Here is a 17,523-nt window from a genome sequence, read left to right as displayed (position 1 = left end):
TATGAAGATGGGCACCAATCCATATTTGCATGACAATAATGTCCATGCATAATTCACGTCTTAGAAGGACCTCTGACCGTCTCGACTCACCGAACCATCGTCTTGAGGAACCACGGCCGATTGGCGATGGAAGGAGCGGCTTCGTCCATCAGCGGGTGAAGCTTGATGAAGTTCAGCGTTTCATCCGGGAACTCGTTGGACACTTTGTATTTCTCTCCAGAGGAAGCTCCAGCACAGACGCCAGGCCTGAAGACGACAGAGGAACATCAAACATCTCTACCTACTGCATCAGTAATATGAACATCTCAATGCTACAATCACAACAACAAGCTTAAATCACTGATATTAATATGTTGCCTTGAACTGAACGGTAAAGAATCTCAGCTGCCTGCGATAAATATGCTGAATGAAGGAAGGTTTATGGTTCTGCGCTGCTGCTGAATGGGAAATATATTGCTTTATTCCCACCACAGAGGAAACAGAATTACATTGAGACGCAGTTGGCACAGTCGCTCTCATTAACACTTGACCTCGTTTCACACAAACACATAATTTTATGTTAATCAGCGCAGGCGATAGTCCCGCCGTTCGTGACACAAAGACAAGCCATATGGAAGCAGATCTCCGCTTGGTAAGAACGGTCCTGTGAGATGATTTAAAGATGATTTAATCAGCGGCTGCATCTGGAGGATCAGGTTATGTGCTCGCAAACACTTGTGCGTACACAACAGGGACAATACATGTAAATAGAATACAATAAAATAATGAATAAAAATATGATATAATCTAAAAATAAAATGATACAAACATTTAATTAAAATTGTATATTTAGTAGTTAATTATTAAATTTTAATCATTTAAGTAATTTTAAGACTATACATGAATGCATGCATTTGTGTTGATTATCCCTGAACATGTTGATTACAGTCGTCAACATTTAAAGTGGATCAGAACCTTTCATCAAAGGTGTCCTGAAACCAAAATGCGTTCGTGTCTTACGACAACTTTGATGAACTTCTTTTATCTACTTCAGGGTTGTAACAGGACGCTGAATTATTTTCTATAAGTCAGAGATCCATAATTGCTGACTGCATTATGGTTTCATATCTAGTATAATGCTGGATTGAGCTGCAAGACCGCACAGGTGAACAGAGTAAAGGTTTTAGATATCACCACACTTCCCCATTTGATCAAACACAGTACATTAAGAAAACTGTTTTGTATTACAGGTTTTCTGAAAATATGTAATTGAGAGATAGTTATATATGCACTGATTTCCATACAGCATTGGATAAATCCAAGAAAATAATTCTAGTCATATTAGAGTCAAAGGCTTTTCCAAAGGGATTTCTCTTTTTATCACTCCATGATTCGGAAAATATTTTCAACAGACGGAAAACAAACACGTTTTTAGGAGTGAAATGTTGTATAAATCAGTGTAAATGAAATATGAACAAACCTTCAGAATATAGAGAGGAATAAAATGGTGAAGTTTGATGATTGTAAGAGAAAGATATGGATTGGGATTAAAATCTACAGCCACAAATAGATAAAATGCAATAAAATAAACACTTAAATGTGTGTTTTGCATGTTTTATTTAGACTAGACTGAAAGAAGACATGATTAGGAAGCAAAATAGAGCTCAAACCTGAGCATAAACGCTGGTTTGGTCTGCAGTGTCTGGCCGCTGAACGTCCAAGAGCTGGACTGAGAGAGAAACATAACAGAGGTGTGTGGGATGGATACCTGGGTCTGGGCACCTTCTCCTCTGGGACGGGGGTCCAGGTGGAATCGGGCGACTTCTGCTCTTTGAAGCGTCCGGTGAAGGCCGCTGCGATCTCCTGCATGTCGTACGCACAGACGGCCGATCCCGGGATACTGCAACACACCGACACACGCTTTCAGCAACATAACAGAAGTGTGAATCACTCCGACTCGGACACGAGCGGCACACAAGGATGAATTGTGAATCTGAGTCAGACTCTGACTAACAGGGTCATTGTGTGTCGCCTTCACATCAACATGAGTTCAGTCACAGGAATCTGCTGGATCTCGATGCTGATAAACCAAGTCTTATCTGCTGTTATCTGTTCTAGAGCTGTCGAAATGGCTGAAAAAATAGATAGGAATTCTGACTGCCCTTAATCTGTACCTGTTGTACGGCGTGGAGAAGGTGGCCATGACCACGTCTCGGCCGCTGATGTGGATGACGTCGGTGACGGCCTGCAGGATGTTGAAGTAGAAGTGTGAGTCTCCAGGGATGGAGCAGTTGAGCCGTGTCTTCAGGAAGGACGTCCACTGTTTCTCCAGCACTCGCTGAGATCCGCCGCGGTCGTTCTTACACACACGAGCCACTCGTGGAAACACCACCTGATCAGACACACACATTAAACACGTCCTACACACACGTCACGCTCTCAAAACACTCGAATCGCTTCAGGAGAATCAAACTGAGTCTGGATTCTGTATTTCTGTCCCTGATAGAGTTTGGGTTTCTTGTTCCTGTCACCATTGGCTTGACTGTGGATCACCGGTCATCTCTTCTTCTTTACTACTAGTTACAGCAGCAAATAAACACGAACCAACATCAGAGGAATCAGAACAGCTCACTGAAACGAATCATGAATCATGTGATTCAACTGCAGAAAGAGGCCAAAAAAAACAGCTTAATGTCACCTAACATCAACATTTTATGAATGACTAAACGGGTTTATTGTACTTTACAGGATCAGTCGAGAGAGATAAAAATGGACATGTACTGGACATGATATATATATATATATATATATATATATATCCAAGCTTGTGATTCAAAATCAAATCAGAAAATTAGTCAGTAATAGTGTTGATCTGAATGCATTAGCACTATCAGATGAGAAAACTTGATCTGAACTGATCTGAATAATGACTCTGTTGTCTTTTACAGAACTGCTTTATAGCTGAAATCAGTTTAGTTTGGTAACTGATGAATTTTACAGTTTCTGAACTGTTCTGATTTGATGAAGTTTGAGTCATTGATTCTGTACTGTGTAAAGCACTATAGAAACAAATGTGACTTGACACGTTCATCCACTGGTTCTGCTGTAATTCGAGCCGTTAGTGTGGAGTATGAGGGTAATTACAGTAATCTGGCAGGTCGGTCATACAGTAACTGGAGAGACTCATATTCACTCGAGACGCTCAGGCTGTAATTACTCCTCACTGAATCGGAGCGCTGAAGCCTCTCGAAGCTCACGTCTTCTGTCTTTGAACTCACAACAATGAGCTTTTGTCATGCACTCGTCTGTTTGCTCACAGCACTCACAGACCAGGAAGTGAATTCTGGACCTAAAGCTATTTGGGGCTCGTCATTGAGATAGCAGACAATGTTTGTGTTATTTTTAGTGTATGCGTCCTGACGGGTCGCGCCTGAGATCTCTTAAAAACCCTTGCATACTTCATACGCCCATTTCCTGTCACTTCCCGTCTGAAGCAGCAAAACATGCTAGATGTTTTTCCCATACCTTCCCCATGCTGTTGTACTCCATGGCGATTTCCCGAAAGAAGAAGTAGATGAAGTCGTCGTAATCGATGGCCTGCACGAAATACGGCTCTGAAATCAACAAGAGCGGCTGTGAGCTCAAACATCAAACATGAGTTCAAATCATAGCAAATTGTGATGAGCTTGTCTCAATGATGTCTGTCAGTCATTAGACACGATTAACGTCTGCAGTCTAGAGGTTAATGCACTACAAGTAACGCGGATAACTTTTTCAAAGTAACTAGTAAAGTTACTCTTTCGGATATGTATCTCCAGTTACTTTGTGTCCATGTGTTGAGTGACAGCTCTGCTGTTGCCATGGTGACAGAGATCAGGAGTCAGCTCAGTGTTGCGTGTGAACATGATCTCACTGTAGTTCTAGACTAAATATGATCATGTGTTTACTCATCTCACTGCACAAAAACAGGTTCAGTGTTAACCAACATCACCTTCGATGATCCAATACTAAGCAAAAACTACACATTTGTGTTTAATTTTTTTAGTTATTGCTGAATATTGTTGAACTTTCTTCTCCTGCGTCATATTCTTCATGTGATTAGTTTGAGCGGCGCCCTCTACTGTACAGACCTGATACGGTTTCACTTCATTTTTTCGGTGTGAAGAGGAACTTTATATATCAAAATCAAACAAGCAAGCCCTGCCCAGATTGAAACAGTAACTCAAAAGTAACGTATCACATTACTTTCCATAAAAAGTAACTTAAAGTAACATAATTAGTAAATTTTTAGGGAGTAACAATATTGTAAATCATTACTTTCAAAAGTAACTTTCCACAACACTGTCTCAACACTGTCAAAGTAAAATCAGCTCACCTTTCAGCCATTTGGAGTCGTGTTTGACCGTCCGGAGGGTCGCACTGTCGCCCAGACTGCGATAGATCACCGCATCGATCGCCAGGAAGTCTGTGACCGTGGCCGAGTACAACTTCCCATCTACAGCAGAAGACAACAGCGTTTAAACACACATCACAATCAATCCAACAACCTCTCAACTACAGATACATGCATTTATTTATTTACATAAATGTATTAACTATAAATAAAAATATATTTTTAAAGTTTTATATAAAGGTACATGTATTAAAACATACTGACTTGAGGAAATAGCATATTGATATTAAATACAACCGAGGCGTTTGATAAATTAAATTAAAATATTTTATATATACTTGATCTCTAGTTCTCATTTTGAATTAAAATATTTATAATTAATTCCCTGCTGTAAACATGGCAAAAAATACTGTTGGTTGGTTAATAATTAAGCAGATAAACATTAATTTTAAAATACATATTTTTAAAAAGGCAGATCTACACAAAAATGATCTACAGAGATAAGATTGTGAGGAAATTGCCTATAATTCTAAACCATGGGCTACATTTAATTGTTGATATTACATACACCAATGTGCTGTAATATCTAATAAAGTAATAAAAAAATATAAGAATAAATATATTTATAATTCACTACATTCCCGACCCTATTGGAATCTTTCTTTTTTTATTAGTAGGCAAATGTTCCTGAATTTACTTTCCTAGTTTTTCTGAAAATCTTGTTGTAGGATTTACCCAGAAGCAATTTTCAATTAGAAATTGCTCAAACAATTACAAAGCAACATTAAATTAAACATGTCATTTTGAAGTAGAAAAACTGAAATAGTATTTTCTTGTTAAACATCCTCCAAAAATCAGTTTTTAACATCTAAACAGCATATTTAAAGCGTATAATGGTGTTATTTTAGCCGTACGCGTGCTGGGAAGGCAGAAGGTTCTCTGGAAGGTTTTACGGCCGCTAATGGAGGAATGAGTCATGCGGGTTTTCCATCTTCAGGGTTATTTTTGCTGCTGTATTTCGGGGCGGGACTCCCAGAGGCGCTCTCTAACCGCAGCACAATAGTTTCATGTGTTTCCAGAGCAGCCGCACACGAGTCGCTGCCAGCACACGCTCTTCCCAGAAACAGGGTTAGGACTCGTATTCCCAGCATGCTTCTGACAGACGTTCATTATGGAAGTGTTTCAGACTGTTTGTCTTACCGGCAAACAGGGCCACGTTGGCGTGTTTGGCATCATACGGGCAGCGCGCCATTCCACTGATCTCATCTCCCACCGCATCCAGACTGTCCATCTGCAGGAATGAAGGGAGAGGTCAGAGGTCAAACCCACCCTAGCCTTCAGCGTCTGAGACTTTCACACACTTAACAGTCTTATTTTTAAAGCTCTTCCTCTCTGAGGCTGCTTGTTTCGCTGGCTATTTCTATCTTGGCGAATCTGAAGAAGAGCGCTCACAATTAACATTCCTACCAAAATACACTGAAACAAACACGGATCAGGAATGTTATGGTATTCCCGCTCCACAGCATGACAGTGAGGAAGAGCAAACCAGGAATCTCACTTTAAACAGTTAACTTTTATTAACACTAATCAAATGGGTGATGTATGGAGCCACACATGACAAAGATATATTGAGAATTCATTCCTAATATTCGACTCGTTCCCTCGTTTGATTAAATCATGGCCTCACTGTACTAATTCATTCCCCCTTTGGATTTAATTAGAGTAAGGGATTGATTTACACACTTTAAGATGAATGCAACATCTACACAAACGAACAGAAACATCCTCTCAACTACAAGATATGACACGCTGTTCTTTAAAAAAAAAGACTAAAATACTGTAGATTGGTCAGCAGATACAGAAGCACAAACATTAGAACAGTTCCAGTTCAGAGCCAATATAAACCAATCTGGACCAGCACAGAACCAGTCTGGACCGGACCATACAGCAGTCAGGATGAAAGCATGCGCTCCGATCCTCTTCGGGATAGTTACGGGCCGCTCGTTCCGCCCGGCAACAGCTGATGTAATGGACACCAGCCGTAAATCCAGCAGCTCGGAGCCTGGCCGCAGATGGGTTCTCAGGAGGAGGCCGCGGATCACAGCACTCGTTCAGGAGAACATTTGTACACTGATGATTAAAGTGGGACGACTTTGGCCCTCAACAGACGCTGTTTTCAGAGCCGTGGACAGCAGAGCGGACACAACGCCGCTCGAAGGCGTCCAAAGGCAGAGTGTCCGCAGGGGAAATCTGTCAGCGTCTAGTGCTGCTCCTGGCAAACGTGCTTCAGCATCTTTCTGCTGGACCGAGCCAGTTATTAGACAGCGACGGCTCGTTCTGTGTTCCACTGACTGCAGAGCAGCAGATGATGGGGTCAAATCAAGCAAAAACACTGAATGAAACTAAACCTCTCTTTCTCGATCTCCCTCACAAACACACTGCTGATCTCAGAGCTAAAGAGTGTGGACTGTTTCTAACACGGTTCACCAATCACTGGTCAGAAAACACACATCCCAATCTCACCCTGACACAGGGATCCTGCACGATTAAGAGTTCACGGCAAGCTTTAAGTGTTGGGGTATGTTAAGAGCTGCAAAACAATTAGTAACATATTAGTAAACATATAGTATGTAAACAAACTTTTATTTTGAATCAATTAATCGCAACGAATCGTTTTGCAGCCCTAGGCAAGTTTATTTTAAAAGTAATGGTTTACAATGTTGCATTAGCTCATTCCTAATTGCGTTACTTTTTATAGAGAGTAATACATCACACGTTACTTTTGTGTTACTTTTTGTCGCCTGGGTTTGCTTGGGTTTTTTTCGTGACTTGTTTTTTTTTTTTTTAAGAAAGTACATTTAAAATGACCTAAAACGAAACGTCTCTGATCTTTCCAGCAAAATAGTTCAGCTTTCAGACTTTCCTGAAGATACTTCAGATTTATTCTGGCATTACAAGTGAAAAACACATCTACAGTTTTCTGATGATCCGAGTCAGTGTTTCGCTCTCTACAAAAATCAACCTAGGTATTTTTGATACTCATTTGTTTTTCTTTTTGATGTGTTCTCTTCTAAATAATAACCTAGATTTAATAATAACTAAAGAAAAAGAAGGACATCCCACAGCGGTCATGTGTCATTCAGAACTGGTCTTCATGTTAACTCTCAATCACTCACACACTCATCAATCTCTGACGCTTTCGTTCTGTCGTTTGAGTATCCAACATGCAGCCCGGCTGAGGTCAGAGGTCAGAGGTCACGCTCACCTTGTAGGTCCGACAGGACGGGTTGAAGGCGTTGGTTCCACAGACGAACAGAGAGTCGTCGCTCTGCTGCAGCAGGACCTTGATGAAATTATGGCACTCGTCCTGGAACGAGACGAGAACCTATTACATCATATCTGCTGAATGAGATCCAACGCTTGTTTTTCACTAATTTTGGCTGCTGATTCCAAAAATAGTGTGTGTTTTGCTGGAGCATGCCACACTTTCTCACTAAATATGATGCCTTTCATAGCGTTTGTGCTTTTACAAGCATTTGTTCTGGGAACTAGTCTTTTATTCTCAGCAGAAAAACACCACAAACACATGATTTCTGTCTGCTTCTGAGCCAGATCATAACTGTTTGTTCAATTCTCAGCCTATTATCACATGCATGACATCATTTCATTATTAGTCGTGATTTCAAGGTCAGAATGATGTCCAGAGAGCAAAAGAAAATGTAAACATGAGCCAGATGTTTTCTGCTTTTACTGCATCCAACAGAGACAATATAAAAGATAATGTTGAGAAAAAGCTGATTTAATTCTAGTTGTTTTTTAATGAAATAGATTATTTAAACATTTATCTACACTCCTAGTAAGTTAAATGAATGCATTTCATTTTTTGAGCTGACATTTCTGACTTTTTGCTTTGATAAGTTATAAAGACGATACAGTACATATATATAATTTGACAAATCTGCATTCTTATTTACAGAAATTTTTCTAATTGATATTTTTGAACAGAAAATAGGTAAATTAGGCCACTTTTTGCAAACATGAACCAGATTTTCTCTGCTTTTCGTGCATCCAAACAGCCACAGATAATCACATGGAAAATCTTGTGTGAAAAAGTTTATTTATTCATAATCCTGTGTTTATGTAAAGTACTTTGACATTAAATGGATTATCTGAACATTTTCCACTTCAGCTTGTGAATTAAATGGTTCAATATTTACACTTTTGCCATTAAAACCAAAATATTTGTTATTTGGCTTTTTTTTTTTTTTTTTTAAGTGCATTAAGCTGATATATGTCAACTTTTATGCACTTTTTTTTTAAAATGTTGCTTAAAACTATACATAATTGATATTTTTGAACTCCCCATCATCGAATGTCCTAATATTAGGCCTTTCTCTGCAGATCAGCAGATCCTTGTGATGCGTGACATCATCACTCAACCATGACATCATCGCTCCTCTGTGACCTCATCATACCTTGTGTTTTCCCTTCATCCTGCAGGTGTCCACATCGGCCTGTCTGGACTTCCACGTCAGCTTCTGTCGACAGCAAATCAATGTCAGATCGATAGATTACAGCTCTCTGTCACGGCTGATGATTAAACTACACGCCGCTCGATCGATCCTCATTAATCAGCCGGCCTCACACACACAGACACACACACACACACACACACACACACACACGTGACAGCGGCTCCTGATGGGATAAAGCTCTTAGAGAGAGATAGAGACGCTTGCTTCGTTTGCTGCCAGGTAATTAAGAGCAGGACAGAAGTCTATCCTTAGACTCACCTTACTGAAGAAGATCTCCTCCGTGTCGGCCGTCTCGATGTCCACCGTGTAAATGTGATCCCTGTGAAGACATTCACACTTTCATTCGTCTTCAGCTCCAATATCAGAGACTGTCCACATTAATAATCACTATTACAGCATCAGGAACACTGATCAACAATGAGGATTAGTCACAACACTGCAGCCCTGTCTTCATGTGGGACGTCTACATTAAACACGGCATTAATTATCATATCTGATTGGTTACAATCTACAGGATTCTGATTGAAGCTGTTTTTTAAAGAAAAACAAAAAACAGATATATTTAACAACGTAATTAGGCAAAAACTGCCATTGCAAAATATTAAGAAACATGTCCCTGGAAATCAGTCAATCTCAGCAGACCAATACTGGAACTGAATGGAAATGAACACAAACGTCACTTCATTCACAACTAAACCCAAAAGATTTCCAGAACTACAAATTCAGTTCTTAAATTTGAATAGAGGCAAGCATTTCAGAAAGCAGACGAACAAACAAACGAAGGTTTGTTAAGAGACTTTGAATCATGGCTAGACACAGTCAATTATTAAAAACATTTTAGCTATTTGAAATCTGAAATAAATAAAAAATAAAACCAGATGAATGAAAATTTGAAATGTTTGAAGCCCTGAGGTTAAAGGAAACACAAACTCAACTAAAACAAAAAGACTACAAATAAAATACAAATCAAATAAAAGCTCATTTTAAATATTAACAACAGTATACAAACACGACTAAAATAACACTGTGCAAAAGTTGTAAAAAAAAATGAAAATGTATATACACACTTAAAAAAAATATAAACTAAATGAAATGGTATTAACAAATTTATGGACACTGGTGGAAGAACATTGAATTTTCCAGAAAGCCATTAGTTGATGAATTGCTCAGATTCAATAAAATCTAGTGTAACTTCTCTTGTGTTCTGCTCATTTCTTCTGTTTCGAGCTGCTGTGTCTGTGTCTGTGTCTGTGCCAACAGAACGTGTTTTGACTCTGATCCAGCGTTCAGACTTGAGATTAATTCAATCGCATCTTCCTCGCTCCCTCAATCTAATAGAAAAGCTATTTGTGAAATGAATGCTGTCGCTCTGTTGATCTCAAGACCAATGAAACTCCTCAAACATTATGAGAAACCCAGTAATTAATCACAGTGGCATCAGAAGTGTGTGTGTGTGTGTGTGTGTGTGTAAGGGACAGAAACACTCATTCAGGCCTCCAGCATTATTAATCAGATCAGCTCAATTAATCAGCTCGTCTGAGATTGTGTTTCTGACTGATGAAGTCACAGGTACGGTGTCCCATCTCAGAGACAACTGATGAACTTACTGGCTGTTTCTTTTATTCCCGGTCTGATGAAATGCGGATGTTGATGCATCTCTGAGCCAAATTAATGTTGAACACAATTTTTCAAAAGACAAAATTAAGTATTTTAACATTTGATAATTGAGTTCCATTGTTCCAAATGTGTCATTTAGAGATTCATGCAACCTGCAGGGGACTAAATTATAAATTAATTAATTAATTAGTCAATATGCATAGTGAAAAAATCGGGTCTAGAAATGGCAAGATATTGAATTAAACACACACAAAAAAAGACTGAAATTGTATTTTCTTGTAAAACGCAATCTAATAATTTGTTTTATGAAGAAATAAACCAGCAGAAAGCACAGAGCTGAAGCACAGCTCCACAGAATCATGTTAATATGAGCTCCAGAACACCAGGGACACTGAATCTGTACAATACTCCAGGAGGGGGACAGTAAGGTGTTAATAATGCATGTTCTCACTTCAGCTCACAATCCACAATACAACAACTGGGTCTGAAGACAAGCTTCAGTAAAGTTTTAGTATAAACAGTAGTAAAAGAGTTGGAATTTTACAATGAAACACAAATATATATATATATAATTTTCCTTTAACTGAAGATTGAGTGTTTACTTCTGCATTATTGACACTATGTTCCTATTTAATACGGTAAAGTGCTTCAACACAATCTGTATTGTTAAAAGCACTCTATCAATAAAGACTTTATCTGATTAGACAAAAAGCTCCAGATTTCTGTTTCTCCAAAGGAAAGACAGTGACTAATCCATCACATCTGCTAAACATGAACTAAACACACAAGCCGGTCTGGTTTGATGTGTTTTACTGAGAGCAGGTCTGATCTGTGTGTGCCGGTCGTCCAGAGCTCAACAGAGGCTCTTTGTGTGCAGGAATGTGCTTCTCATGCATCCATCTGGTGGCCTTTTGTCAAACTCTCTCACTCTGTGTTCACAGAGAAAGGAGCTCATTAGTATGCGTCTCACACCTGTCAATCCTCCGCCGAAGCTCCGCCCTCCATCACACACGAGGCCTCAGAGGCGGAGTTTCTCAGCTGTTCTGGGGTCAGTGGAGCAGTGTTTCTCTGTTCTCATGACGGGGGGGTTTGGGTTGTTAAGGGACGCCTCGGCTGCAGCCTGAGGAATGTGGACAATGTCCCATGAGCACCTCCAGACCCAGAGCTCAGCTGTGTGTGTGTGTGTGTGTGTGCGCGCGCTTCACATCACACTCTAGCTGTGTTTACATCCAAAGACTCAAACTGTGCAAAACTGGAATACTGCTTAAGACATTTGTGAACCAAGTACCGTTTCCATCCAACGTGTCAAACAGAACAAGATCAGCTGGATGTAAGGATCTTTCAGGATTGTTAGACCTTTTTCTGCAGACCTGAGACAGATCTTATCAATGGTTGGAAGATCAAAACCAGTCTTTTTGGAGTTCTATTACTAATCTGACATCTCTGCTGATCTGTGGAGCTACCAAACCATACATTAATTACTTCAATGACAGATCCATAAAAAGTATATACATTAACTTTAGATATGTCAAACGTTTTAATCTATCTCAAGAACAGAAGCCTTTGATGTGATTTAATAATAATGCCTCTTAGATTGTCGTCCCAGTTTAACGTTGCAGAGATGATAGTTTGATGCACATGCTGGAATTTGTTCAGCAATCAGGTTTCCATCGTACTTCATGCACAGATAAAAGTTTTATCATACTCAGTTGTGTGCATTAGATTTTTTTTTTTACACTCATTTTTAGAAATAATGCACATAATTTTTTTATGCGATACTCCAAAATGCAAAATTCCAAAAACATCAACTGAGAATCTTCAGCTCTAGATCTCATCTACTGAATCCACTTGAGCAGATATCAGAGTCTGCGATCATTAACTGAATCCATAATTGCAGACTTTTATAATCACGTGTCAAGACTCTTCACACAGCATCTTTGTGGATAAACTGGATCATTTATCAATGCATGCATAAAATGCATTCAGTGAAAACAAAAAAACAACAAAACTCAGTGAACCTACTTTGCACATTACTTGATAATCAGCCTTCATGGTTTAACACAGAAATATTTCCAATATTGCAATGAGTTTTTCTGAACCAAGTATTCAGAAATGAGAGTTAATGATTCTTATTTTCTGTATTCAAGAGCAATTTAACAGAATTTTAACTCGCTTTGAAAAGTTGTGACGAGTCTCTAAGAAACATTAGATGATTAATGTTTCAAGACTAGTCTATGCAGATCAGAACTTTCCTTCCTCTTTCTCTCTGTCCTGCTGTGTTTCCATCACTACATTTTTGTTGAACAGCATCGAGCTTTCAAGAAACAAAACAAACTGAAGAAAAACTCCAAAGAAAACAGAGGTGCTGAGTCTTTTATAAAGCCACAAAACAACAGAAAGCCCGGAGGAGCCTGGAGCTGAAAACATGCATCTTTCTAAACGGCAGAGAAGAGAAGAAATGAACTGAGCATCAGAACAACACTGATCCACCGCTAGAGCTTTCAAACCTCTCGTGATCAGAGATCTGACCGTGGAGTGGGCGGAGCCTCTAGCCATCAATCAATCAGAGCTCCAGCATTTTCATTAGTGGAGACTGAGAGGAGGCGGAGCCTACAGCAATCAATCAATCAGAGTGTGATCAGGTGTATCTCTGGCTGAAGAACACGCCAGTGTTTATCACGAGATCATTCACATACACACTTAAAACAGCTGAACCAGAAGACCTGAAAATTATTTCCTTTTGTGAAAACATAAACCAGGGTTTTTTTTGCAGCATTTATGAAGGTAAATCTAACACTTTTTAAGACACTTTATGTTAAACAATAAATAAATGAAAGGAAACACAATACACGTTCTGTAAGCAACACATTTCCACAAACTTTGAAAATACAACTTCTAACCCGTGTTCATTTTTTTTTCCTTTATCTTTTTTTCTATAAATCTCTATATCCTTTTATTTCAGTACTGAAATGAAATGTTTAAGTTTATTTTATTTCAGGTTTATGGTTTTAGTTTTTTTTATATTACATATCTTCATCGTTATCATCAAGGATGTTTGGAAACTGGAAAAACAAGACCGAAATACTGATGAAGATATTCATGCTTTGCAGTTCATGCTACATTTTACGCCACCACTTTATGTTTTTAAGATTTTCTGCTCTGATTTCAGGACTTTAATCATAGAAGGGCAAATTAAGAGATAAACCCAGATAAAGGTCAAACGGGCCGGTCGTTAAAAGGTGAACTGACCTGGCGGCCACATAGAGAGTCCGGTTCATGAGGACGATCAGCTGGATGTCCAGTTTGTGCCGCTGCGTGTTGTTTCGTCCTGGTTTGTGTCCCACGAACGCTGGATATTGTTTGGTATCTGACGGAGAAGGAAGAGGAACAGAGTTTGATTTACACACGCTCAGAATAATTTTTAAATGTAATCACAAGTTGCATGCATTTCAAGAGAGGAACTCTGAACTTGGGATAAAGTTGGATAAACCATAATTCTACTTTGATTTATCACTTCATAAATCAAAACCTACTGTCAACAGACAGAAAACAAACACATTTCACCATGTTTTAAGGGTTGGATAAGTCCGAGTGAATGAAATCCGAACAATCCTTATATACAGAAGAATAAAACTATAAAGTTTGGTGTTTGTAAGAGAAAGAACTCTTTACAGATATGAAAGATCCAAATGAGATAAAGTGCAATAAAATAAACTCTTAAATGTGTGTTTTGGATGTTTTCCTTCCACTCTTCTGAAATAAGGATGCAAAACTGACCAGAGCATGAAAACACGCTGGTTTTGTCTGTCGTGTCTTGCTTTAATTCATTATCAGCTTCTTATTAACTTGGGAAACTCTGTACTAGATTTAGAACATAACAGCCGATCGTGTTTTATGACAGAGAGGAAAATGAAAGCCTTTCGAATACAAAACAAGAACTTGCTGTTTTAAGAGGAAATACATGGACACAGGAAGCGTTAAATGAGACTGTGTGTGTGTTTGTAAGTCTTTCATCCTGAGAGGAAACACAAAAGAGGATCTCAGGACACCAGAATCTCATTTCCCAGAGCCGCTGAGAGGAGAAGATGGCGGGACGAGAACAAGTGAGACGCAGTTACTCACAGTTGCTGTGTGAAATACTGATTGGCTCGGTGTCTTCTGGGAAAGCGGCTCCGGCCGTCTGCAGGACTGTGAAATACAGCAACAAGGCCTGCGACCGCATGATTGAGTCCTGCCGCTGCGCTGGATCTCTTCTGAACTTCAGCCTGCACACACACACACACACACACACACACAATCAGCAGATCGCTTTAACTGGCTTAGCGGAACATGCGTCAGACATGGATCGAGCCGCTGAGCATCATGGGTAAACTAAGAGAACTGCTGACATGAACCTCGGCGATGGGACTGATTTACACGCTGACCTCTGACCTCGCATGCTCTCAGGGATGCATGAGTTTCCTTGTGCAACAAACGACCCACAAATCATTGCAGATCACAGACAGATCCTGCTGCAAGGGAGGCTCAGAGAAACAGAGCGATCAAACCTCACGCTTTACAGTCATGCATCGGTCCCACTCTTTTATTCACAGCGACTCAAGCTACACTTCATTGGGTTCATACAAGATCCAGGATCCATCAACACAAACGATGCTAAAAATCATTCTCTTCTTAAGTAAGACAGTCATGTTTTGCAGTGAACACTGATACAGTCTATCACACAACACATTACACACAGTGTAATTAATTAAAGCGACGCTTGACGAGCTGTGCTGTAACTGAAATACCAGTAAAGTGATGTGTGTGCTCCTCCTGAAGAGATGACACTTGTGTTAATAAACTAGAAGCTACTTAACATCATATTGACCAGCACAAACACATGAAAGAGTGAATGACAAGCTCCTCGTTTCTGTGAGCCGCTCAAAGTCAGGTTTTACTAGAAAAGGGCTGAACGCAGCGGCTGGTTCATCTGCTCTTCATCACAAACCGCTGAATAAATAACTCAATAACACAAACCCACCGGCAAGAGAAGACACACATCTACATATCAGACCAACACCAGCGACGGAGCAAGGGATCAACACAACAGAGGGGAAAACACTTCTCAAATTCATATTTATACATCATCTGAAAGCACAACATTTGTCTGAGATACAACTATTTGAAAATCTGGAACAAAAAAAACTAAATATTGGGAAAATCATCTTTAAAGCTGATTAAAGATGAAGTTCTTAGCAATGCATATTACTAATCAAAAATGAAGTTTTGATATATTTACGGTAGGAAATTTACTGAATATCTTAAGTCCTTTGGCGATCTTTCTAAATAAGAAGCTTAATAAGAAGAAGCTTAAGAGCTCAAGTTTAGTAGTCTAGAATGTCACTGAATTTGGCAATTTTTGGATTAATTAATCAAAAGTAGGCTTGTACGTTTAATCAAATTCAAATCCGATTAGAACTCATGTTTGTGACTGAAATATAAACTCTCTACAAACCAGCATAATAAAACCAGTTTAACTAAACTAACACATTATGACCATACATTACTATAAATGGGGTTCAAATGAGAATTAATATTCAGTAATAAAACATAACATTCTCACAACTTCCACTAATGATTGTTTTTATAAAAGTTAGGACGAAACGTTTTAAAGTAATGTTTATGGAACATTTTTATTAGTTTATTGTTTGATACACGTTCTCACTCTGTTTAGAGAAAACCTTCTTCGATCAAACTCTTCTGGACGCTCTCATGATGTTATTTGTATTTTATGAACGTTCTAAAAAAACATTTTTTGTAATCTTTAAATAACATTATAATCATTAAAGAAAACTGGACATTTAACTGCTTTAGAAACCTTTCAAAACAATGTTCCTACATGTTTATAAGCTGAATGTGAGCGCGGGGATCTACAGTAGATCAGCACTGGATTGACCATCAGATGACAGAAACAACAAAACTATAAATCCTCTTCATAAACACAGTGACAGCGACATGAACACACGACAGGAACGATGGCTTCATGATCCTGTGACACCTAACTCAAACTCAAATCATGATCAGAATGAATGAACTGTGTTTCAGACAAACAGAAATGCACTGAAGCAGCTTTAACCCACACTCAAACTCTGTGTGAATCTCTAGTTTCCAGAAGAGAAACACAAACACCACGCTCCTGTGTGGCATCCGCTCCATCAAAACAACACTTCGAGTAGAGACACGCAGATAACCCGAGCCGAACTGAGCTTCCTTACAGCTGCTCTTAATTAGATCTGATGCTTTAAAGACTCGTTCTCAGTCACTCACCCTCATCTGAGTTAAACCTTAGTAATCAGACGAGACGAGACCCTACCTGAACCCACGCGTACAGACATTCACAAAGAAAACCACCACACATCAGGAGAATACATCAAATGAAATCAAAGTTTTTTTATAGAGCACTTTTTTTTAAACAAGCATACCCAAAATCAAAATAATTTGCACATAGCAAAAAAAAAAACAGATATTAACATATATATATACATATATATATAGACAGATAGATAATTGCCTCAACTGAAAAAAACTAGATTTAATTACTGAAATAATTTGTTTATCTAGTTTAAAATCACTGTCAGTGTCCATTATAACACCCAGGTTTTTAACATTTGGCTTTACATATGATTTTATAACACTCAAATCTACATCAAGAGGGTCATAGGTGTTGCCAGATCTAAATATCATGACTTCTGTTTTTTCTTCATTGAACTTAAAAGAATTTTAAGCCAACTAGGCCCTAACTTCCTCAAGACAGACCAACAGTGGTGCTATAGAGTTTGCATCTTTCTGTTTCAAAGGGAGATAAAGTTGTGTGTCGTCTGCATAACAATGAAATAAGATGCTATATTTCCTAAAAATGAACCCTAACAGTAGGAGATATAATGAAAATAAGATAGGTCCAAGAATGGAACCCTGAGGGACACCACACAAACTCCCCAATGCAGACTGAGAAACTTCTGT

General features: G+C 38.9%; 1 protein-coding gene across 4 annotated transcripts in view; it reads right to left on the bottom strand.

The window, feature by feature from the left end:
• LOC132098173 (semaphorin-6A-like) overlaps positions 1-17,523 on the bottom strand; it is a 57,444-nt gene that overhangs the window by 21,339 nt on the left and 18,582 nt on the right. For all 4 annotated transcript variants that reach the window (XM_059504345.1, XM_059504348.1, XM_059504346.1 and 1 more), the window contains exons 2-12: positions 14,647-14,789; positions 13,774-13,891; positions 9,166-9,226; positions 8,848-8,910; positions 7,638-7,739; positions 5,573-5,663; positions 4,355-4,474; positions 3,505-3,593; positions 2,154-2,371; positions 1,748-1,879; positions 91-246 (exon numbers count right to left, since the gene is read on the bottom strand). In XM_059504345.1, the coding sequence (XP_059360328.1) occupies positions 91-246; positions 1,748-1,879; positions 2,154-2,371; positions 3,505-3,593; positions 4,355-4,474; positions 5,573-5,663; positions 7,638-7,739; positions 8,848-8,910; positions 9,166-9,226; positions 13,774-13,891; positions 14,647-14,746 (1,250 nt within the window). In that variant the 5' untranslated portion in view covers positions 14,747-14,789. The remainder of the gene's footprint in view (positions 1-90; positions 247-1,747; positions 1,880-2,153; positions 2,372-3,504; positions 3,594-4,354; positions 4,475-5,572; positions 5,664-7,637; positions 7,740-8,847; positions 8,911-9,165; positions 9,227-13,773; positions 13,892-14,646; positions 14,790-17,523) is intronic.

Source organism: Carassius carassius, chromosome 21 (assembly GCF_963082965.1).
Source record: "Carassius carassius chromosome 21, fCarCar2.1, whole genome shotgun sequence".
Classification (NCBI taxonomy): Eukaryota; Metazoa; Chordata; class Actinopteri; order Cypriniformes; family Cyprinidae; genus Carassius; species Carassius carassius.
This window is presented reverse-complemented; position numbering and strand designations above follow the sequence as displayed.